This window comes from Leptodactylus fuscus, chromosome 11 (assembly GCF_031893055.1).
Source record: "Leptodactylus fuscus isolate aLepFus1 chromosome 11, aLepFus1.hap2, whole genome shotgun sequence".
Taxonomy (NCBI): Eukaryota; Metazoa; Chordata; class Amphibia; order Anura; family Leptodactylidae; genus Leptodactylus; species Leptodactylus fuscus.
In genome coordinates this window covers 10,337,068-10,363,094 of record NC_134275.1, presented here as the reverse complement: position 1 = coordinate 10,363,094, position 26,027 = coordinate 10,337,068, and the positions used below count along the sequence as shown (strand labels likewise).

The 26,027-nt window shown below is 44.5% G+C and overlaps 2 protein-coding genes across 9 annotated transcripts; one reads left to right on the top strand and one right to left on the bottom strand.

The window, feature by feature from the left end:
• Positions 1-534: 534 nt before the first annotated feature.
• Positions 535-21,882, bottom strand: FAM78A (family with sequence similarity 78 member A). Of its 8 annotated transcripts, XR_012711862.1 has the most exons (7): positions 21,837-21,882; positions 9,225-9,560; positions 8,855-9,099; positions 7,652-7,813; positions 6,895-7,391; positions 1,502-2,647; positions 535-1,447 (listed from the first exon to the last, which is right to left on the bottom strand). XR_012711862.1 is itself a non-coding variant. In XM_075260747.1 (6 exons), the coding sequence occupies exons 5-6, from the start codon at positions 7,320-7,322 to the stop codon at positions 2,119-2,121; spliced, it is 957 nt and encodes a 318-aa protein (XP_075116848.1). In that variant the 5' UTR covers positions 7,323-7,391; positions 7,652-7,813; positions 8,855-9,099; positions 9,225-9,560; positions 21,837-21,882; the 3' UTR covers positions 535-2,118. The 8 variants fall into 8 exon arrangements, 7 of the variants coding, with proteins under 7 accessions (XP_075116848.1, XP_075116849.1, XP_075116850.1 ...); XM_075260747.1 differs by having other exon boundaries at positions 535-2,647; XM_075260748.1 differs by lacking the exon at positions 21,837-21,882 and adding an exon at positions 16,283-16,465 and having other exon boundaries at positions 535-2,647.
• On the top strand, positions 15,511-25,652 carry PLPP7 (phospholipid phosphatase 7 (inactive)). The gene is made up of 2 exons (XM_075260758.1): positions 15,511-16,064; positions 24,561-25,652. Exons 1-2 carry the CDS (start codon positions 15,623-15,625, stop codon positions 24,923-24,925), a joined length of 807 nt encoding a protein of 268 aa, XP_075116859.1. The 5' UTR covers positions 15,511-15,622; the 3' UTR covers positions 24,926-25,652.
• Positions 25,653-26,027: the final 375 nt, after the last annotated feature.

Genomic DNA, 26,027 nt, shown 5'->3' with positions numbered 1-26,027 from the left:
TGGTGTAAGAATAAAATGCTAGCATTACAGTGAACACTGACACACTGGCTGCTCAGCATTATTACACATTATTATACCATTCAGGCTCTGTGGAAAGCTGGGTTATGACCCAATAACAGCCTTTTACCTCGTCATTTTAATAAATTACATTTTTTTTAGAAGTGAAAACCATGAAATTGAATCATTTTACAGATCCTGTCACCTCGTGACAAGGACACGAACCTGCTCCCTCCAAAATATCTGCCAGTTTGAAGCCCTCAGAGCAGCGCTCCGCAACTTTACACACTACTGCTCCCAGCAAGCTCAAGCTGTCCCAGCACACTAGGAGTTGTAGTATCCCAACACACAAACCCAACATGGGACAACGGTTGTAATGGCGGTAATGGCGGCCATAGTGTGTTGACCCAGCTTTCCCAGAAACAGATATGACTATGATATAGCACGAATGACAGAAGACATCCCATTGTGTGGGTTGACAGTTTACAAAAACGCTTCCAATAATCAGAGGATTCCTCTGGGGGGCGCTCATGAGTTTCTTAAGAAGTTTTTATTTGTACCATAATTCTCATTTTTTTTTAAGAAAAAAAGCAGCTGCAATGATAAAGGGACATGGAGGCAATGCCCTGCAAAGCTCGCCCGTCCCCTACTATCTATGGACTAGAAGACCCCTGAGATTCGCCTAGCAACAAAGCCACATTGTACGCCCGATACCTCACAATCAGTAATGCCCACCTCATACCATGACCTCATAGCTTGGCTCACATTAAGCCCAACTCATACCTCAGCTTAAGGAAATACCACCTGACACTTAAGATTCAATAACGGCCACCTCAACCCTTGGCTTCCATAATGGTCACGGTCACCTCACACCTTAGCCTCAAGAATTCCCACTTCATACCTCTTGGCTTCCAGAAAGGCCACTTCATACCGTAGCTTCAATAAAGGCCACCGTACACCAGCTCCGATAATGGACACCTTATACTTTGGCTCCAATAATGGCCACCTCATACCACTACCTCATACCTTGGCTTCCATAAGGCTTAGCTCATAACTCTCTCAATTTCAATAGTTTCCACCTCATACCTCGGCTTCAGTAATGGCCACCTCACACCTTGGTTCCAGTAAAGTCCACCTCATATCTTGGATGCAATAATGGCCACCTCATACCTCAGCTCCAGTAAAGTCCACTTCATATCTGGGCTTCCAGAATGGCCACCTCACACCTCGGCTTCAGTAATGGCCACCTCACACCTCAGCTTCCAGAATGGCCACCTCACACCTCGGCTTCCATAATGGCCACCTCACACCTCAGCTTCCAGAATGGCCACCTCACACCTCGGCTTCAGTAATGGCCACCTCACACCTCGGCTTGCATAATGGCCACCTCATACCTCGGTTTCCATAATGGCCACCTCACACCTCAGCTTCCATAATGGCCACCTCACACCTCGGTCCATAATGGCCACCTCACACCTCGGCTTCCATAATGGCCACCTCACACCTCGGCTTCAGTAATGGCCACCTCACACCTTGGTTTCTATAAAGCCCACCTCATACTATATCTACACCAAAGCCTACTCTGATACCTGAGCTTCTACACAGTTTACCCCATACCTCGGCTTTAATAAGTCCACCATTTTTAAACAAAGGCAACCATCACATGTAGTGCCTCTTAGGGGGTAGAGGGGTTGAGGATCTTTTGGCAACTTTTTGACAATGAGAACATTTGTGAAGATCAAAGTCAAGAAAAAGTCATAAATAACACAGAAGAATGAAAAATCGGAATCTCCGGACAATATCCTGGACGTCATGAAAAATTGAGGACCATATGTCCAACCTGACATGAAAGGAGCAGTGCAGCGGGCAGACCGGGCGGTTCGCATGAAGGTGCTCGATAAAAGCTGGTTGAGGGTCTACTGAAATTGCCCTTAAAAACCATCTTGAATGTCTATATCGGTGGTGTGATGACGTCATTGTGTCCTATATCAAGGTTCATCAGCATAAAATGACACAGTGACGCCCCAAGACCTGAATGAGAGGACAGCAGGATCTCGGACGATGTTTTTGGTTGTTACATCATTACTTCTTTATTAGCAGCTATTGCCTGGTTTGCCGGGTTCACCGACGTTTTGGGGGTATCACCACCACGGCTGGTTTGTTCTTGGGCCTCCACATCAGCACCTGAGCGTCATTGGCGTTCGGCTTCACCAGTGCACTTGGAGGTATCGGCTCATTTTTGTCGAGGACTCTTGGCTGTTCCTGTGCAAAAGGTTCCTGTAGTTTGGCTCGTTGTCCCAATAGTGAGGTCGGCTTGACCTCGATCTCCAGTTTCATCCTCCACTTGATGGTGTGCAGAATAACCAAGTCACCGCTGGTCATGTTGATGGCCACCAGCCAAGTGGTAAAACTTTGGTCCCTCTGGATGCCAGTCAGCATAGGCACATTGGAGTCGCTAACAGGCACTGCCCACGTCACACTTGGGTAGAAGTTATCATTCATACTGACGGTAAACTTGGTGTCCCGCTTGGTGGGGCCAGTAACAGTGCAGGTCTCGGTTGTATTGCCATACCAGGGGTAGTTGACGCCGTCCGAGTCACTGATGGCGGGGATTTTACCATTCACAAGGTCCGGAAGTTCCCAACTAGACCTGAGGATGAGAACAAAAAGAGTGAGAGGAGGTGAACTGGAGACCTCTTATATCCCTTGTGATGGGGTCACATGACCACAAGTAACACAACAATATACTTAAAGGACTTGTCCAGTTTTTGTCAGTCAAACTTAAAGGGGTTCTTCGATTCTACAAAAACTTTTGGTTTATACAAAGTGTGTAATTCTCGGCACCCTGCCGATCAGAAGGTCTTGAGCTGCAATACCAGCTACTACTCACAGCTGAAGGTTTGTTACAATTGTATTCTCCACCAGGCCGCACATGTTCATGTAGCTTTTGCTTTCTTAACCAAAAACAGAAGTGGAGACTAAATAGAGGAGAAGTAAAAAGGAAAAGGGACTTCTCAGTTTTGACTTTAAAAAAAAACAAAAAACTGCACTATCGGCAAATACACTCGAGACCGAAAAAAACTGAAAAACACCACCTGGCCTGGCCCTCGTCATACTTGTGGGGAGACAAATGTATGAAACCAACGTCTGAGCCGCTGCTCATCTCTCCAACCGACCCCGCCAGATATTTGGATAATCAAATGTCAAATGTGTACAGGGGCCAAAACTGCGCTGATCCCAAACACAATCTGATTAGGAGCTTTAATACTAACTACAGCTGACCGGAGAGAGGTCATCGCCACCCCTGTGCCCTTGTACAGCTGCATCCAAGGGCTCCGCGGATAAAGATATTCTGTAATAACCAGGTTTTTAGTATGTATATTATTAAGAAATCTCCCAGCATTCCCTGCGGCTTCAGAAGAGATTTGCATTCTAGGAAGCGACATCTTTGCACCAGGCTCTGTACTGCCATATCATCCGGAAAAACTAATTTCCTCCAGATTGCTGACAGTTTCCCATGGCAACTATGACAAACACAATTAGTTACAAACTGAAAAATTATGTAAAAACTAATCAGGGAAATTCTAGGGAAAGTTTAAACTTACACCTCCAAATTAGACGTGGGCTGTCAAGTGGAAAGTCACCTTAACGAGGTCTTTTGATCACCACCGCCTAATTGAGCTCTGTCCATACTTCAACAGGTGCCATACCACTGATTCCGGCATCGTTGGAATTTGTATTCTAGCCCCCACCGTTCCTGAGCAATTAGCAAAGTTTTGGAACATGAACTGGTAACTAGACTCCCAGATGTCAAGTGGGTGATGTCAGGGAGGAGCAGGTGAGTGGGTGTGACTCACAGCTCCAATCAGAGATAAGACTCACACCCCCTTAACTGCTCCTCCCTCACATCACCCTCTTGTCATTAGGGCGTCTGGTTACAAGATCAGGCACCAAAACTACCAGCGCTGATTGCTCAGGAACGGTGGGGGCTAGAGAAAAAATTCCAACTGCAGTGAAATCAGTGAAGCAGCAGCTATTAAAGGATGAAGAGGAGTTGGTGGAGATGGTGAAAGGCCCCAAAATCTTTAAGTTAAACAGAGTATCTCAGACAAGACTGGGAGGTGGAGGAGAGAGCACTGGGTGACTGAGTGACTGGGTGACAATGCACAGCTTCATAGTCTCCAAATTGAACGATCAGGATTATTATTTATGGTTACAGTAGGAAGTAAAGCTCCGGGGCACAAACTGCAGCTGTATGTGAAATACCGACAGAACATCCAGTGACTGTCTGCGTCACTCTATGCCCTCCCATGTTCCTAGCATGCTTATTGCGAGAGTGCAGGAGCGGTCTCGCACACATCAGGGCGGTCTACTTCGTTGGATCGCTCTCACATGTGCACTTTATCTCTCTGTGAACTTCCTGCCGTATCAAAGGCGGATTCTGTGCCATTCTGCACTTTTTTCTCGCCCCCGGCCGGTCTTCCTGTGCGGCTGCATCTAGGACACTTCCGTAGACAGACACATCTTCCTCTTGTAAGAAACATAACTTGAGGAGACCACAACAGGATCTTTGAGCGCAGGATTCGGCAGCTGCGATGGGTACAGGGGATGGTGGAGGCTCATCTATGTATTGTATGAATGGGGTCAGTAAGGAGAAGAGGAGATGAAGGTGATGTCCTAGTCTAGAGCAGGCGAGAAGAAGCCTGAACTGTATAGCATGTATTATCACAAGGCTGCACTACTGAGACATTCTGATGACATCATATCCAAACCAGCAAATGTATTGATGCCACCAATACGTCAATACCGAAGACAGGTAGGATAAGGGCATTGATGCAGATGGTGATTTGGTTCCACACAAGGTACTCAAAGACCAGAAAACCCCACAATGTCATCATAGTCTCAGTAGTGCAGCCTCAGGCAATGGGCCTGTAACGTCAAACAATCATTTCCCAGGACTGAAGACAGATAACACAAAGCGGTTCTCACACCATTACACTAAAGGAACTTTATCTCCTTTCTTCTGGATTGGGCCTCATGTCCTTTTCCACCAGATAACCCCTGACACAGACAAAACATAGAAGGTGCCGGATGGAGCTCGCAACGTGACTCACACAAAACACAATCAAAAATATTCCCTTTATCTCCACGTCCTGGAAGTTCAAAAATAGCCGTGAAGTGCACAATGGCAGGGAAGTGCGGGAGACCCCTGAAATCAGTAGTGATCTCTGCTGGAAAGGAAGCCATCATGGAATTTCCACCAGGAAACCAGATCTGCAGGTATCTAGTGCCGGGCCTGACACTGCGGTGAACCGCGACCTTACACCAGGTCAGAGAAGACGCTGCAGAATTTTCCGTGAAGTGGCAGATATATCAGGGTTCGTGGAGAGATAGAGGGGTGTCTGGGGTGTAGATAGAACTACTAGAAGAAACATAGGTCACTAAATTGATACTGAAACTATTTGGGTGCACACAAAGGTCCTGTGGTGAGCATTAAATTATTAGGGGTCAATGTGGAGCATCTTACAGAATTTATAGGATATGCATAAGGTCAGCAAAGTGCAAATGGGTTACTGGGGTGCAGATAGTATTACTGGGGTGACACCAAAGGTGTGGACATGGCATTGGTGGGCTGACTGGGGGGCCACTGCGATGCCTCCTTATTCTCCCCTGTCTCCGACCTGTCTTAGCACAAAACTTTGCTCCTTCACAAGAAGACATCAGTCACTGTTACCCTTATAGATTAAGTGGGGCACAAGGACAAATGACGTGTCCCCAAATCACTGACCACAAAAAGTCTAAATATGGATATTCTACAATGTCAGGAGAAGGTTATTGAGATGACAGTATGATACATTACAGGGGCGCACACAGGGGTGACCAGGTACAGACAGGCATGGGGTTGCTGGACAGGGTGTGGTGCCCATTGCGGTGCCCGCCTCATCCTCCCCTGCCTGGTCTCCGCTCTCGGACTTGTCTTACAAGGTCTTAACCGGCGACCTCGCTCCTTCACATCAGTCATTTTTAATATCCCCATAGACTACCCCGCACTCCATGAAACATTACACCGCGTCTCGCACAAGGAGAAATGAAAGTGTCGCCAAAAATGCCGACTGTAGGAAGATTGAAGATGAATATTTTACAACGTCTTGGAAGGTTGAGAAAAAAATAAATTCCCAGAATAAGCAGCTTCCTCTATGGAGGAGATGATGAGAACACGATCCTGAGGATTCGGCCCCCAGTGCTCGCTCATATATTGATCACGTATAATAAGGGCGAGGATATGAACATGAGAAGAACCTTCAATGTCACTGATGTAACCTGTTGTGGAACTACAAGATGCAGCAAGCCCGGCAGCCATTGCTAAGGAGACAGGTTATAAGACCATCCTCTATTTAATCTCACTGTCATTTCCTACTCATAAAGCGTTGTCACAGCTCCGCCCCTTTTATTCATACGTTTAGATATTCTTTAGTGGAATTAAAGGGTAATTCCACCCAAATATGTTCCCAACTACAACCCCCAGTGTAATGTTTTGGGTGGAGGTATCATTTCAGATAGATTTTAGGTGGTGGGACCCTGCGCTTACATCCTGTGCACCACATCCTGCTGGGGCGTGAGCTTACAATTCACAGACAGGAAGCAGTTGTCGGACGCAAGGTCACTTCCTGGATCGGAGATTGGGCTGATAATACGTTAACTCCACCCATGCACGAAATTCAGCCTGTACCCCCTAGAAGTCACTCAGCTTTCTGAGACCCCTGAGTACTAACCTGAGTGATAACCTATAATGGCGGCCATATTTGTTGTCACCCTGTAAACAACTGTAACACTGTGTATAAGGTTAGAATAGCCAATATGGCGGTGAGGCGACCCCAGGCCGCAGCGCACACTTACATTCCCAGGTCGCCATAGTGGTTGTAGAACTCCATGTGGTTACAGGCCTGGATCCAGCCCACTCTCCACGACTCCTTGCCAGAGATCGGAGGCACTAGTACTTGGGCGCTGGCTCGGAAGTGTGGCGTCCTGTATCGGAGGACTACGCTGGAGGACTCGTCGATGCTGGTGGGGGTGGAGTCAATGGATGCTTTGACGTCCAGCACGGCGATGGACTCTCTGAAGACTTTGGGTTTGCAGCTTAGGCTATGGATGCACCCCATAGTATTCAACACCAGGGCAATCTCTAGCAGGCTCAGGCAGTCCTGGGGGCGACGACGCATGAAGACCTGCGCGGTTCTCCTGCCCGCTCCCTGCAGGGCTCGGCCGGGTGACACCTCGTCCCGATGGCTGTAGTTCAGATGGTAAATTTCTTTTGCTATATCCATAGAGATGGAGTGAGGAGCATCTCAGGGCTGCGAATCGTGGCGCGGTCGCTGACTCTGCCTCCCAGGTACCTGCAATGAAGAATATTCCACTTATAGCCAATGGACTGGCAGCAAGCAGAGATACTGAAAATGCTGCAAAATTGTCTGCACAGTAAACTGGACACCATAGGGGTAGTGGCCCAGCTTTAATGCACCCTGAATGCAGAGATGTATACAGCTACATGCCCCTACTCATTCTCCTGCATTGCCCGTGGTAGTGTCAGTCTTCACTGGAGCTCTGGCATTCTATTCAGGAGTCAGATGTATTTATAACCTGCCATAAGACTTACTGATATGCAGATATTCTGGGGCGGAAGAAGAACTGCTGATGGTTTCTACTGCCGGATTTGGCATCAAAGCGGCATCAACATGAGCGCCAGCCAGTCCTGACATACGGCGCGATCACACGGAATCCTAAATGAAAGAACGTCAGCCCCCGACCATGAATCGTCCTGTCAGACGACAAGCAAAGGAACCGAGACTTTCATATCTGATGTTAAAGTGACAGAGTAATAAATGGCAATAAACCATAGACATCTTATAGCCATCTGGTATATCTGCTTCTGGGAAAGCTGGGTGGCAACTACTACACAAGCCAGAACAACTACTACAAAGGATGTCATCCAGCTTTTCCACAGTCCAGAGAGTTGAACCATGTACCAGTGCTGGATCAGTAAATGTATCATGTGACAATTCAGGAGACCAGGAAAGCTGGGTGACAGCTAACATATCATCCATTGCATCTCATTCATTGCTTTACCAGCCTCCTGACACAGGGGATATGTTATGTGGCCATTCAGGAGACTTGGAAAGTCGGGTAACAACCAGTGTCTGCCATTAAACAGGTTCTCATCCTACTTTCCCAGAGTTCTGAAAGTTGGTTACAGTTTGGCACCAAGGCTGTAGCAGGCAATGCATGATGTGACAACCAGAGTTCGCCATGACAGCTTCCACAAAGGTTCTCACCCAGCTTTTCCACAGTTCTGAAAGTTGATTTACTTATGCAGCAATCCTACAAGAGTAAATGTATAATGTGACCCATCAGGAGACTAGGCAAGCTGGGTGACCACATCTTTGTCATTATAGCTATCACATAGGTTGTCACCCAGCTGTACTACACCCCTGAAGGTCTGTCTAGTTAGGAAGCAATGCTAGATCAGATGATGTATACAGGAGTCTAGGAAAGCTGGGTGACAACTGACATTACAGCTTCCCCACAGCTTATCACCCAGCTTTACAAGAGTCCTCATAGTTAGGCAGCCATGCTAGCTCGCACAATGTATACTGTTTCCATTCAAGAGACTAGGAAAGCTGAGTGAGAATCCTTCTTTTCCACAACAGTGGTATAGATGGCACCCAGCTTTCTTACAATCAGATCCATCATAAACTCTATAAGCTTGCTGAGCCCCCCGGCACCTGCACCCCACCCCGTGCCACTCCATACCCTGTGATGGCATCATATAGAGAACACATGGTATTAACCCTTCACTTACTGCACAGGCAGGCCTGGATGATGGACAGCAATTACCCCTTCCAGTGCCCCCGCCGCCCCCTTATCTGCACCACAGCCCTGTGGGGGCTTTCTGTGACGTTTGCATTATTATGTGACCCCTTCCTCTGCTGCTGGCGGCTCCGGAGAATCAGCATTTCAGTGCAATCCTCTGCTGTAGCATAATGCACCAAGAGCCAGAGAAGACGGGAACATTTCCACCTCAATAATCAGGAGGGATCTGCAATCCTGGGGGGAGGGAGGGGGTCAGCTATAGGGGTGCAGCTCCACGTACAGAGGAAGACATGTAAAGCAGCTGGCGTGTAAGCGGAGAGCGGAGGACAGCCATAAATAAAATATGGAATATTAAGTACCTGTGTGATGGCAGCAGCGGCAGCGTCCGTGTCCCTGGGGTGGCAGCTTTTGGGGTGGCTGGGGTTACCTGCTAGCACTTTCTCTGTAGCCTGGCATGTTCCCTGGTGGCAGTCAGCAGACTCGTGTCATGCAGCAGTGATAGTTAATGGCAGGGTACAGCAGGGATTCCCAGCTCCTCCAAGCAGGGGTGGTCAGGGAACCCCCAGCCATGTCTGTGCCTGCCCTGCGCCTCCCCGGCACTCAGGATGAGTCTGTCACCGACGTGTCCTTGTCACTGCATCTCATTGTCACTCCTGGCAGCCGCCGCACACTCCGCCTCACAGGGACTCCCCACCCTGCAACAAGCACAGGAAACTTTACAAGAAGCACCCTGCTCATAGGGGGCTCCCTCCTCTCCTCCCCTGGGGAGGGTCTCTGCACAGCGCTGGAGCAGGGTCTCCCCACAGACGGCTGTCAGCCTGCAGTGCAGCTCAGGACTCAGCGCCTGCACAGCACAGGGTGCGAAACGCTGCAACAGCCCCCATAATAGGAGCCCCTAGTCACAGACTGGCTGCAGCAACCCCCATAATAGGAGCCCCTAGTAATAGACAGGCTACAGCAGCCCCATAATAGGAGCCCCTAGTCACAGACTGGCTGCAGTAACCCCCATAATAGGAGCCCCTAGTAATAGACAGGCTACAGCAGCCCCATAATAGGAGCCCCTAGTCACAGACTGGCTGCAGCAACCCCCATAATAGGAGCCCCTAGTCACAGACTGGCTGCAGTAGCCCCATAATAGGAGCCCCTAGTCACAGACTGGCTGCAGCAACCCCCATAATAGGAGCCCCTAGTCACAGACTGGCTGCAGCAACCCCCATAATAGGAGCCCCTAGTCACAGACTGGCTGCAGCAACCCCCATAATAGGAGCCCCTAGTCACAGACTGGCTGCAGCAGCCCCATAATAGGAGCCCCTAGTCACAGACTGGCTGCAGTAACCCCCATAATAGGAGCCCCTAGTAATAGACAGGCTACAGCAGCCCCATAATAGGAGCCCCTAGTCACAGACTGGCTGCAGCAACCCCCATAATAGGAGCCCCTAGTAATAGACAGGCTACAGCAGCCCCATAATAGGAGCCCCTAGTCACAGACTGGCTGCAGTAGCCCCATAATAGGAGCCCCTAGTCACAGACTGGCTGCAGCAACCCCCATAATAGGAGCCCCTAGTCACAGACTGGCTGCAGCAGCCCCCATAATAGGAGCCCCTAGTCACAGACTGGCTGCAGCAGCCCCATAATAGGAGCCCCTAGTCACAGACTGGCTGCAGTAACCCCCATAATAGGAGCCCCTAGTCACAGACTGGCTGCAGCAGGCACCTGCTCCCTCTATGGACTGTAGGGTGTCATTAATCCATCAGTCTCTGCAAAAACCTCCAGCAGTCACCTCCAGGGTCCAGATCCAGCAGTGCTGGGATAAGAGAGGTGATACTCTGCAGTGCAGCTCAGTACTCAGACGTGTCCGCACAGCCCATGAGCAGGAGCAGTCATCATCCACAGTCTCACTAGTCTCACTACTAGTCACAGACTAGACTCTGCTCATAGATACGTCTCATCCAGGGACCGCTCTCCTCTGAAGTGCAGGTGATTACTCCACCCATCATTGTTAGGGGATGAGAACAGGAATCATCCAGGTTTTCCTTCTCCAGAAGAATCTGCTGCCATGTAACTCTCATCATGTTCCTCCTCCTGTTGCTGGGAGATGCTCTGCAATGCAGGTTATTGCCCCTCAGCCTGTTTTCTGGGGGCCGGTGCAGGACCAGTCCGAGTCAGTTTACAGTGGGGCTGAAGACGGCTGCCCCTCACTACTGCTCCCCTCCTCCGCTGCCCCTCACTACTGCCCCCGTCCTCTGCTGCCCCTCACTACTGCCCCCCTCCTCCAATGCGCCTCACTACTGCCCCATCCTTTGCTGCCCCACGCTACTGCCCCGTCCTCTGCTGCCCCTCACTACTGCCCCCCTCCTCCACTGCGCCTCACTACTGCCCCCCATCCTTTGCTGCCCCTCATTACTGCCCCCATCCTTTGCTGCCCCTCACTACTGCCCCCATGCTCCGCTGCCCCTCACTACCCAAGAGCAGATATGACTAAGTAGAGGACGACACAAGGACAAGCAGAGGCACCGCCATCTTCATGTCCTGCTCCTATAATCTATATATAATTCCCCCGGCGGGGTTCACTGGCACGACGCGGTTTGGCGCATGATGTATGATATGCTGCGCGGCTGGCGCTGACTGGCGGGGATGGCGCCGTGTTCTGTAACCTCAGGCGGATTCTACAAGTACAAATTTATCACTGGAGCAATGAGAGTCACTTTCACAGGGCGATAAAACACGTCATGGTGGCGCGGATGGAGATGTGTTATACGCCGGTGAATCCTCGCTTCATCACACCGCACTTCTGAAGTGTTGGGTTATAACTGGATGAGAAATCTACATAACAGACAAAATATGGGGACATGAGATGTGCCGGATTATCAGATATTCCAGATTATACCTCAGTTATGTGCCAGATTATCAGATATTCCAGATTATACCGCAGTTATGTGCCGGATTATCTAATATTCTTCCAGATTATACCGCAGTTATGTGCCGGATTATCAGATATTCCAGATTATACCGCAGTTATGTGCCAGATTATCAGATATTCCAGATTATACTGCAGTTATGTGCCGGATTATCTAATATTCTTCCAGATTATACCGCAGTTATGTGCCAGATTATCAGGTATTCCAGATTATACCACAGTTATGTGCCGGATTATCTAATATTCCAGATTATACCGCAGTTATGTGCCGGATTATCAGATATTCCAGATTATACCGCAGATATGTGCCGGATTATCAAATATTCCAGATTATACTGCAGTTACGTGCTAGATTATCAGATATTTCAGATTATACCGCAGTTATGTGCCGGATTATCAGCTATTACAGATTATACCGCAGTTATGTGCCGGATTATCAGATATTCCAGATTATACCACAGTTACGTGCTAGATTATCAGATATTCCAGATTATACCGCAGTTATGTGCCGGATTATCAGATATTCCAGATTATACCACAGTTATGTGCTAGATTATCAGATATTCCAAATTATACCGCAGTTATGTGCCGGATTATCAGATATTCCAGATTATACTACAGTTATGTGCCGGATTATAAAATATTCCAGATTATACTGCAGTTACGTGCTAGATTATCAGATATTCCAGATTATACCACAGTTATGTGCCGGATTATCAGATATTCCAGATTATACCACAGTTATGTGCCGGATTATAAAATATTCCAGATTATACCGCAGTTATGTGCCGGATTATCAGATATTCCAGATTATACCACAGTTATGTGCCGGATTATAAAATATTCCAGATTATACCGCAGTTATGTGCCGGATTATCAGATATTCCAGATTATACCGCAGTTATGTGCCGGATTATCAGATATTGCACATGATACTGCCATTGTATGATGGATTACAGATATTGTGGACTATACTGCAGTTATGTGATGGACATCAGTCTTTCTGGATTGCAGAGTTGGATTAAAGAGATTTGCAATTTAGTGCCGCTGGAAACATTTCCTTTAAGAACATTTTCTGCAGGTGCTGGAGGGCGGCATGTGGCTGTCTATATAAGTAGCCCTATATGGTTCAAGGGGCGCTATGGGGCAGAATAGTCAAGGTTAGGGCAAAGACAAGAGCCGAGAAGAGCCTGTGCACACCGGGGTGACCGCGTGACTAGAAAACAACATTTCTGCTTGAAAGATGGCGGCCTATAGTGGAAGCTTTAAGAAGTGCAGCTCTGGGGCTGGATCTATCTCACAGCTCAGTATAGATTACATGATGTCCCCACCCCCCACCCATATGCTATTTGCGGAAGAAGTGGAAACAACGAAGCCGCAGCGAGTTTCCTGTCTGTCGCCATTAGCTTGTCCATAGAGGAAGCGAAAACTGGTGGTATAGCCCTGTATACTGTCCTATATACTGTCCTATATACTGCGCCTCACCAGATGTCTGCACTAATAGAGTTACCCGTCATTACCATCAGTCAGCTGCCGCATAATAATATTAGGGGGTCGGGGCGGACCAGGCAGAGGTGGGAGGTGATCAGATCATCACAGACATAACATGTGTGTATATATATATATATATATATATATATATATATATATATATATCAGACCGATACATGTGTAACATATATATACCAGACCTATACATGTGTAATATATATATAACAGTCCCATAGATACTCTGTAACCTGGAGTAACACATCGGCTACTTTGTATCCCGGTAAATGACATGGCTTCACCACTGTTGTGGATTTATAGTCACATACTATATTACACTGCCCCTGCAGCAGCTTATCTCAGGTCCCAGGTCTGTTATCTCTCTATGTAACATTCAGCTAATCCTCAGTCCATTGTGTACAAGCATCTGCATATTATCTGATCTACTCCACACAGTGGTGACACTGGTAGTGCTGCAGTTTGCTACTTTTAAACATACCGTGAAAAAGAAAATCTAATTTGTTACAGAATTCTAAAACAATGAGAGCTATGAAGGAGCCAGAAGTCACAGAGTTCTCCTCAAGCGGAGCTGAGGGGGATCATCGACGCCAAGAACACATGCATTATATGGCGTCCCAGTGAGCTGCTGAGATGCCAGAACAATCACAGGCACAGCACGAGGAATGAGTTCACCAGCAAGTCAGCTTAACAGCTGCCGAAACGCCAGAGCAGATGGATCATCGACGCCAACAAGAAGCAGACAAAGTCACAGGCAGAGGCTAGTGTGTAATACATATATATGTTGTATAAGTATTCGCCCCCTCCCTGGTGTTATATGGGATATCATAGGCTCAGCCCACATAATATGGAAAGTAATAACCTACAGATACCGGAGCATTATAAAGAGCAGCCCCTCATAATGGACGCCACAAATATGTCTGTTCCAGTGGGAGAAGAACCGAAAATTACAGCCGGCAACCAGCAGATTGTAAATCTCTGACCTTACTGCTGTATAAAAACCCTCAGAATGTATTTAATCGCCGGTGGATTAAGGAGATGTGATTAAATAGGGGGGAAGAAGCTGAGAGCGAACAATATCAGCACGAGGATCACATGGAGAGTAAGGGGGAAACTGGGGCGCAACAGAATCTGCTACATCCTGTATTATACTCCAGAGCTGCGCTCACTATTCTGCTGGTGGATTCTCCTTGTACATACATTACTTATCCTGTATTATACTCCAGAGCTGCGCTCACTATTCTGCAGGTACAGTCACTGTGTACATACATTACATTACTTATCCTGTATTATACTCCAGAGCTGCACTCACTATTCTGCTGGTGCAGTGACTGTGTACATACATTACATTACTTATCCTGTATTATACTCCAGAGCTGCGCTCACTATTCAGCTAGTACAGTGACTGTGTACATACATTACATTACTTATCCTGTATTATACTCCAGAGCTGCGCTCACTATTCAGCTAGTACAGTGACTGTGTACATACATTACATTACTTATCCTGTATTATACTCCAGAGCTGCGCTCACTATTCTGCTGGTGGATTCTCCTTGTACATACATTACTTATCCTGTATTATACTCCAGAGCTGCGCTCACTATTCTGCTGGTACAGTCACTGTGTACATACATTACATTACTTATCCTGTATTATACTCCAGAGCTGCGCTCACTATTCTGCTGGTACAGTCACTGTGTACATACATTACATTACTTATCCTGTATTATACTCCAGAGCTGCGCTCACTATTCTGCTGGTACAGTCACTGTGTACATACATTACATTACTTATCCTGTATTATACCCCAGAGCTGCGCTCACTATTCTGCTGATGGATTCTCCTTGTACATACATTACAATACATTCCCTACTTCTGTGTCTCTCAAGTAAGTTACAGATCCTTAGAGAGTTATTATGACCGCCATACTGGTTGTCACCCAGCTTTCCCAAAAATAATCTGTAGATAAAGCCGTGCACTAACATGACCCCGCTGTGAGTCGGCAGCTGCTTTTGTTCATCAACACGTCACAGCCGCACAGTTGGCACCAACCAGAGACTACAAGTCCCAGAATCCTTTCTGCCCCGGGGTTAGACAGTCGGGGGGGCCCGGCCAGGCCTCGGGTTACTTTCCCAGTGGCTATGCTCCCATTGGACAGCTGGATTGCCGGGGCCCCTGTGATAGGCAGATGTATCAGGGGCCGTCAGGACTATGGATAACAACATGTGGCATTCTGCCTGCCTAAATATAACTTGGGACATGTGGCAGGGAGCAGCCTGACCGCCCTCGTCTGAGCTTCTCCTGTGCCCACAGCTTTGGGGGTCCTGTGAAGATGCCAGCCCCCCAGAGACGGAGCAGAGCCCGGGACCGGAACAATGTGCTGGCCAGACCGGAGTTCATGTCCCTGAACCAGATGACCACTTCGCCCCAGGAGGGCAGAAACTTCAACAGAAAGCAGAGCGGGCAATATGGCAACTCCAGCGAGGGCGCCCGGGAGAGGCGGCAGAGCCAGCAGCTGCCCGAGGAGGACTGTATGCAGCTCAACCCGTCCTTCAAAGGCATCGCCTGGAACTCGCTCATGGCCATTGATATAGCCATGTCCAAGAGCCTGGGGGTCTGCGCCCACACTTCGTCCTCATGGGGCAGCGCCCGCTCTATGGTCAAGCTCATCGGGATAACCAGTCACGGCCTCCCCTGGATTGTGGGAACTCTGATCTGCCTGTGGAACAGCAACACGCTGGCCGGCCAAGAAGTCCTGGTGAACCTGCTACTGGGTAAGAGGCGGCGCCCCCCCCCCCTGTGTATTGTCACCTGTGCCAGCGGAGGGCACTCTTTATTCATGATGAGACCTTTCTCCCGGCATCCTTGTGCCCAGGAGTAAATCTATGGTGGTCCTGAGGTCTGACCTCATTTACCCCATTTCTGTGGTGTAAATGACAACGAATTTGGTGCGGGGCACAAGTGGTGAGGCCGGTGCATAAACGCCACTTACCACTATTTTTGTCACAAGTAGCTGGTAGATCCTCGCCATGTTCAAGACCTCAGCGTGATGGTGGTGACTGGAAGGTTCTTTGTTCAGGGTTAGTACTGCTCACATCTGAGGGTTTGTTACAGTTGTATCCGGTCTAGACAAGGTTCACACTAGTGTTTGGCTCCGCCGGGTTTCCGCTGGTTTCATCCTCCTCCGCGGCGGAGTCTCGTACTGACATGTGACCTAACAAGCCTCTCCCACCCTCATAGTTTGCTACAATGTATCAATCCAGACTGATACCTATTATACATACATAATATATATATATATATATATATATATATATATATATATATATATATATATGGATACATTGTAACAACCCCCCATCTGTGAGAAGTTTTAGCTCAGGGCAGATTTTCAGCCTCTGTATATGAACAATCTGCCTCCTATTCCCTGAAGTAAGCGCAGATCTCAGACTGATCCACATCTATGTCACAAACAATAACAATTCACCCTTCACTAGTTTTAACCTGAGTTTAGGAAAGCTGGGTGATAACCAATATGGCCGCCACAGGGGCTGTCACCCAATCCTTAGGCTGATCCAGTTGCTTAAGCAGTCAGGTGAAAGGATCCAATGACATCATCAGGACACTTGTTTTGATTTCTGTAACCTTTGACCCCCAGTCTTCACTTTACCGCTGCACATGATGTTTTCTACTCCAGTCACATCCAAAGCTGGATTTATAGTAATGCATTGCACAGTTATCCTGCAGACAAAACTGACACGTCAGACAGCTCCATCTCTATAGGTAGCGACATCTATCCAGACAGCTCCATCATACCATACAGCTCCATCACACCATACAGCGCCATCATACCATACAGCTCCATCATACCATATAGCGCCATCATACCATACAGCTCCATCATACCATATAGCTCCATCATACCATATAGCTCCATCATACCATACAGCTCCATCATACCATACAGCTCCATCACACCATACAGCGCCATCATACCATACAGCTCCATCATACCATATAGCGCCATCATACCATACAGCTCCATCATACCATATAGCTCCATCACACCATATAACTCCATCATACCATAGAGCGCCATCACACCATACAGCTCCATCATACCATATAGCTCCATCATACCATATAGCTCCATCATACCATACAGCTCCATCACACCGTATAGCTCCATCATATCATACAGCTCCATCATACCATATAACTCCATCATACCATACAGCTCCATCATACCATATAGCTCCATCATACCATATAGCTCCATCATACCATATAGCTCCATCCTACCATACAGCTCCATCATACCATATAGCTCCATCACACCATATAACTCCATCATACCATAGAGCGCCATCACACCATATAGCTCCATCATACCATATAACTCCATCATACCATATAGCTCCATCACACCATATAGCTCCATCATACCATATAACTCCATCATACCATAGAGCGCCATCACACCATACAGCTCCATCATACCATATAGCGCCATCATACCATACAGCTCCATCATACCATATAGCTCCATCACACCATATAACTCCATCATACCATACAGCTCCATCATACCATATAGCTCCATCATACCATATAGCTCCATCACACCGTATAGCTCCATCATATCATACAGCTCCATCATACCATATAGCTCCATCACACCATATAACTCCATCATACATAGAGCGCCATCACACCATACAGCTCCATCATACCATATAGCTCCATCATACCATACAGCTCCATCACACCATACAGCGCCATCATACCATACAGCTCCATCATACCATATAGCGCCATCACACCATACAGCTCCATCATACCATACAGCTCCATCACACCATACAGCGCCATCATACCATACAGCGCCATCACACCATACAGCTCCATCACACCATACAGCGCCATCATACCATACAGCTCCATCATACCATATAGCGCCATCATACCATACAGCTCCATCATACCATATAGCTCCATCACACCATATAACTCCATCATACCATAGAGCGCCATCACACCATACAGCTCCATCATACCATATAGCTCCATCATACCATATAGCTCCATCATACCATACAGCTCCATCACACCGTATAGCTCCATCATATCATACAGCTCCATCATACCATATAACTCCATCATACCATATAGCTCCATCATACCATATAGCTCCATCATACCATATAGCTCCATCCTACCATACAGCTCCATCATACCATATAGCTCCATCACACCATATAACTCCATCATACCATAGAGCGCCATCACACCATATAGCTCCATCATACCATATAACTCCATCATACCATATAGCTCCATCACACCATATAGCTCCATCATACCATATAACTCCATCATACCATAGAGCGCCATCACACCATACAGCTCCATCATACCATATAGCGCCATCATACCATACAGCTCCATCATACCATATAGCTCCATCAAACCATATAGCTCCATCATACCATATAGCTCCATCATACCATATAGCTCCATCACACCGTATAGCTCCATCATATCATACAGCTCCATCATACCATATAGCTCCATCATACCATATAGCGCCATCATACCATATAGCGCCATCATACCATCATACCATAGAGCGCCATCATATCATACAGCTCCATCATACCATATAGCTCCATCATACCATATAGCTCCATCATACCATATAAAGCCATCATACCATACAGCTCCTTCACACCATATAGCTCCATCACACCATATAACTCCATCATACCATACAGCTCCATCCTACCATATAGCTCCATCATACCATATAGCTCCATCATATCATACAGCTCCATCATATAGCTCCATCATACCATATAGCTCCATCCTACCATATAGCACCATCATACCATATAGCTCCATCATATCATACAGCTCCATCATATAGCTCCATCATACCATATAGCTCCATCCTACCATATAGCACCATCATACTATATAGCTCCATCACACCATATAGCTCCATCCTACCATATAGCACCATCATACTATATAGCTCCATCACACCATATAGCTCCATCATACCATATAACTCCATCACACCATATAACTCCATCATACCATATAGCTCCATCATACCATATAGCTCCATCATACCATATAAAGCCATCATACCATACAGCTCCTTCACACCATATAGCTCCATCACACCATATAACTCCATCATACCATACAGCTCCATCCTACCATATAGCTCCATCATACCATATAGCTCCATCATATCATACAGCTCCATCATATAGCTCCATCATACCATATAGCTCCATCCTACCATATAGCACCATCATACCATATAGCTCCATCATATCATACAGCTCCATCATATAGCTCCATCATACCATATAGCTCCATCCTACCATATAGCACCATCATACTATATAGCTCCATCACACCATATAGCTCCATCCTACCATATAGCACCATCATACTATATAGCTCCATCACACCATATAGCTCCATCATACCATATAACTCCATCACACCATATAACTCCATCATACCATATAGCTCCATCATATCATATAGCTCCATCATACCATATAGCGCCATCATACTATATATCGCCATCATACCATATAAAGCCATAATACCATATAGCTCCATCATACCATATAGCGCCATCATACCATATAGCTCCATCATACCATATAGCTCCATCACACCATATAGCTCCATCATATCATATAGCACCATCATACCAAACAGCTCCATCATACCATATAACTCCATCACACCATATAACTCCATCATACCATATAGCCAGTTTGTTGCATCCACCTCGCCAGACAGTTCCATCTTATCAGACAGCTCCATGTCGTCAGAAAACTCTATCACACCAGACAGCTCCATCTCCCCCATCAGCTCCAGCCCCGCCAATCTCTAGGGAACACAGCAGCATCACTACTTTCATAAAGGGTCTACATGACAGTACCATATAGTACCTACATAACAGTACCATATACTACCTACATAACAGTACCATATACTACCTACATAACAGTACCATATACTACCTACATAACAGCACTATATAGTACCTACATAACAGTACCATATAGTGCTTACATAACAGTACCATATAGTACCTACATAACAGTACCATATAGTACCTACATAACAGTACCATATAGTACCTACATAACAGTACCATATAGTACCTACATAACAGTACCATATAGTACCTACATAACAGTACCATATAGTAACTACATAATAGTACTATATAGTGCCTACATAACAGTACCATATAGTACCTACATAACAGTACCATATAGTAACTACATAATAGTACCATATAGTGCCTACATAACAGTACCATATAGTACCTACATAACAGTACCATATAGTACCTACATAACAGTACCGTATAGTAACTACATAACAGTACCATATAGTGCCTACATAACAATACCATATAGTGCCTACATACCAGTACCATATAGTGCCTACATAACAGTACCATATAGTAACTACATAATAGTACCATATAGTGCCTACATAACAGTACCATATAGTGCCTACATACCAGTACCATATAGTGCCTACATACCAGTACCATATAGTGCCTACATAACAGTACCATATAGTGCCTACATAACAGTACCATATAGTGCCTACATAACAGTACCATATAGTAACTACATAATAGTACCATATAGTGCCTACATAACAGCACTATATAGTACCTACATAACAGTACCATATATTAACTACATAATAGTACCATATATTAACTACATAATAGTACCATATAGTAACTACATACCAGTACCATATAGTGCCTACATGACAGTACCATATAGTGCCTACATGACGGTACCATATAGTGCCTACATAACAGTACCATATAGTGCCTACATAACGGCACCATATAGTGCCTACATACCAGAACCATATATAGCCTACATAACAGTACCAAATAGTGCCTACATACCAGTACCATATAGTGCCTACATAACAGTACCATATAGTGCCTACATAACAGTACCATATAGTGCCTACATAACAGTACCATATAGTGCCTACATAACAGTACCATATAGTGCCTACATGACGGTACCATATAGTGCCTACATAACAGTACCATATACTGCCTACATAACAGTACCATATAGTGCCTACATAACAGTACCATATAGTGCCTACATAACAGTGCCATATACTGCCTACATAACAGTGCCATATACTGCCTACATAACAGTACCATATAGTGCCTACATAACAGTACCATATACTGCCTACATAACAGTACCATATAGTGCCTACATAACAGTGCCATATACTGCCTACATAACAGTACCATATAGTGCCTACATACCAGTACCATATAGTGCCTACATAACAGTACCATATAGTGCCTACATAACAGTGCCATATAGTGCCTACATACCAGTACCATATAGTGCCTACATAACAGTACCATATAGTGCCTACATAACAGTGAATATGTAGAAGAATTGAGACGCAAAGTGTATAACTGCAGATGAGTCCTTTCAATATATGCTTACTAGTGACAGAGGCCCATAGGTGGCGGGCCCCTCATCTGCTCCACCCTATGCACAGACATTGCTTCCCGCTTTATAAACAGTCTTATTAAGCTCTTGTTTTGTAGAACATTCCGTCCTGAGGCAGCAGTGATGTCCCTGCGGGTGACAGTGAGCAGGCTCATCACCAGTGTGTCAGGCCTCTGTTTACACCATCACATCCAGCAGCAGCTCACGCTCACCGCACAGGTCCAGGCCTCAGAGAGGAGCCGCCCCGCACCAACAACCGCCCTGATCCGGGTTATTTGGGTCACAGAACATCTGAAGCGGGATTAGGTGATCTGTGAGTGACTGCAACACATGCGGCTATTTCTGGGGGGGAAGAAAGTGTAAAGTGCTGACACCCTGAAAACTATCCGGTGCTGAATCACAGGGCGATCAGAGCCCACGATATAGAGATAATGTCCTGAGAGAGGAGCCATGACATCACCAGAACCTGTGATGTCACCACAAGCAGTCTTATAGCAGTTATATTACTGTACATAGGGGCAGTATTATAGTAGTTATATTCTTCTACATAGGAGCAGTATTATAGTAGTTATATTCTTCTACATAGGAGCAGTATTATAGTAGTTATATTCTTCTACATAGGAGCTGTATTATAGTAGTTATATTCTTGTACATAGAACTAGTATTATAGTAGTTATATTCTTGTACATATGGGCAGTATTATAGTAGTTATATTCTTGTACATAGGAGATAGCATTATAGTAGTTATATTCTTGTACATATGGGCAGTATTATAGTAGTTATATTCTTGTACATAGGAGGTAGTATTATAGTAGTTATATTCTTGTACATAGGAGTAGTATTATAGTAGTTATATTCTTGTACATATGGGCAGTATTATAGTAGTTATATTCTTGTACATAGGAGGTAGTATTATAGTAGTTATATTCTTGTACATAGGGGGCAGTATTATAGTAGTTATATTCTTGTACATAGGGGGCAGTATTATAGTAGTTATATTCTTGTATATAGGGGGCAGTATTATAGTAGTTATATTCTTGTACATAGGAGGTAGTATTATAGTAGTTATATTCTTGTACATAGGAGTAGTATTATAGTAGTTATATTCTTGTACATAGGAGTAGTATTATAGTAGTTATATTCTTGTACATATGGGCAGTATTATAGTAGTTATATTCTTGTACATAGGAGGTAGTATTATAGTAGTTATATTCTTGTACATAGGGGGCAGTATTATAGTAGTTATATTCTTGTACATAGGAGGTAGTATTATAGTAGTTATATTCTTGTACATAGGGGGCAGTATTATAGTAGTTATATTCTTGTACATAGGGGGCAGTATTATAGTAGTTATATTCTTGTATATAGGGGGCAGTATTATAGTAGTTATATTCTTGTACATAGGAGGTAGTATTATAGTAGTTATATTCTTGTACATAGGAGTAGTATTATAGTAGTTATATTCTTGTACATAGGAGTAGTATTATAGTAGTTATATTCTTGTACATATGGGCAGTATTATAGTAGTTATATTCTTGTACATAGGGGGCAGTATTATAGTAGTTATATTCTTGTACATATGGGCAGTATTATAGTAGTCATATTCTTGTACATAGGGGCAGTATTATAGTAGTTATATTCTTGTACATAGGGGCAGTATTATAGTAGTTATATTCTGGTATATAGGAGGTAGTATTAGTTATATTCTTGTACATAGCAGCAGTATTATAGTAGTTTAGTAGTTATATTCTTGTACATAGGAGTAGTATTATAGTAGTTATATTCTTGTACATAGGAGGTAGTATTATAGTAATTATATTCTTGTACATTGGAGGTAGTATTATAGTAGTTATAGTCTTGTACATAGGAGTAGTATTATAGTAGTTGTATTCTTGTATATAGGGGGCAGTATTATAGTAGTTATATTCTTGTACATAGGGGGCAGTATTATAGTAGTTATATTCTTGTACATAGGAGGCAGTATTATAGTAGTTATATTCTTGTACATAGGAGTAGTATTATAGTAGTTATATTCTTGTACATAGGGGTAGTATTATAGTAGTTATATTCTTGTACATAGGAGTAGTATTATAGTAGTTATATTCTTGTACATAGGAGTAGTATTATAGTAGTTATATTCTTGTACATAGGGGTAGTATTATAGTAGTTATATTCTTGTACATAGGAGTAGTATTATAGTAGTTATATTCTTGTACATATGGGCAGTATTATAGTAGTTATATTCTTGTACATAGGGGGCAGTATTATAGTAGTTATATTCTTGTACATATGGGCAATATTATAGTAGTTATATTCTTGTACATAGGGGCAGTATTATAGTAGTTATATTCTTGTACATAGGAGCAGTATTATAGTAGATATATTCTTGTACATAGGAGTAGTATTATAGTAATTATATTCTTGTACATAGGAGGTAGTATTATAGTAGTTATAGTCTTGTACATAGGAGTAGTATTATAGTAGTTATATTCTTGTACATAGGGGGCAGTATTATAGTAGTTATATTCTTGTACATAGGGACAGTATTATAGTAGTTATATTCTTGTACATAGGGGCAGTATTATAGTAGTTATATTCTTGTATATAGGGGCAGTATTATATTTCCATCTAACGGATAATTGGTATGATGACAACCTCTTCTCCACAGTAGACATATGGAGGACATATGTTTTATGTTTTCTCCTTTCTTCTCTGCAGCACTTTTTCTGGACATCCTCACGGTGGCCGGACTACAGAAGTTGATGAAACGTCGTAGTCCATTTGAGGTGACTCCTAGTATTCTGGACTACATTGTTCTAGATGTCTATGCCTTCCCAGCAGGACATGCCAGTCGAGCCACGATGGTGTCCAAGTTCTTCCTGAGTCATCTAGTGCTCGCCATCCCCCTGCGGGTTCTCCTGGTCTTGTGGGCCTTCAGTGTTGGACTATCTCGCATTATGATTGGCCGGCACCACATCAGCGATGTCATGGGGGGGGTTGTGACTGGCTACTTGCAGTATAACTTTGTGGAGATACTATGGCTGTCGTCCAGCACGTGTCAGATGTTGTCCTCATTATGGTGAACATCTTCCCAGACTTCATGACTGACAGGACTGCAGAGACTGCGCTTGACATTATTATTTGTGTCCTGGACTGGAAACTATTAAATTTCTTGTTTGTCCTCATTCATCTCTGAATATTTCCGGCTCAGGGGATTCAGGAAGAGGCTCGGGATGGAGCCATGTTCTTGGAGAACAACGGAACACATAAGCCCCACCCCATCTAGAAGCCACGCCTCTTTAACAGGAATATTCTGTAGCAATTTTCTTTTACAAAGGTTACAAAGTATAACAGAAGTGATACAACCGCCAACATCCAAACCTACAATGCACATCATCACTGACCGCAGACCAGCGCAATAGCACGGAAATATTATATTTATATATGACTTAGATATTATCATATTATGAATTGTCTATCTATCTATCTCCTATCTATCTATCTATCTATCTATCTATCTATCTATCTATCTATCTATCTCCTATCTATCTATCTATCTATCTATCTATCTATCTCCTATCTATCTATCTATCTATCTCCTATCTATCTATCTATCTATCTATCTATCTCCTATCTATCTATCTATCTATCTATCTATCTATCTATCTCCTATCTATCTATTTATCTATCTATCTATCTATCTCCTATCTATCTATCTATCTATCTATCTCCTATCTATCTATCTATCTCCTATCTATCTATCTATCTATCTATCTATCTATCTATCTATCATCTATCTATCTATCTATCTATCTATCTATCTATCTATCTCCTATCTATCTATTTATCTATCTATCTATCTATCTATCTCCTATCTATCTATCTCCTATCTATCTATCTATCTATCTATCTATCTATCTATCTATCTATCTCCTATCTATCTATCTATCTATCTCCTATCTATCTATCTATCTATCTATCTATCTCCTATCTATCTATCTATCTATCTATCTATCTATCTATCTATCTATCTATCTATCTATCTATCTCCTATCTATCTATCTCCTATCTATCTATCTCCTATCTATCTATCTCCTATCTATCTATCTATCTATCTATCTATCTATCTATCTATCTCCTATCTATCTATCTATCTATCTATCTATCTATCTATCTATCTATCTT

Coding starts and splice junctions, on each gene's coding strand:
- FAM78A (XM_075260747.1), bottom strand. CDS start 7,322: ATGGATATAGCAAAAGAAATTTACCATCTGAACTACAGCCATCGGGAC. Junction 2,648..6,894: donor CACTATGGCGACCTGGGAAT/GTAAGTGTGCGC, acceptor TCTCATCCTCAG/GTCTAGTTGGGAACTTCCGG.
- PLPP7 (XM_075260758.1), top strand. CDS start 15,623: ATGCCAGCCCCCCAGAGACGGAGCAGAGCCCGGGACCGGAACAATGTG. Junction 16,065..24,560: donor CCTGGTGAACCTGCTACTGG/GTAAGAGGCGGC, acceptor TCTTCTCTGCAG/CACTTTTTCTGGACATCCTC.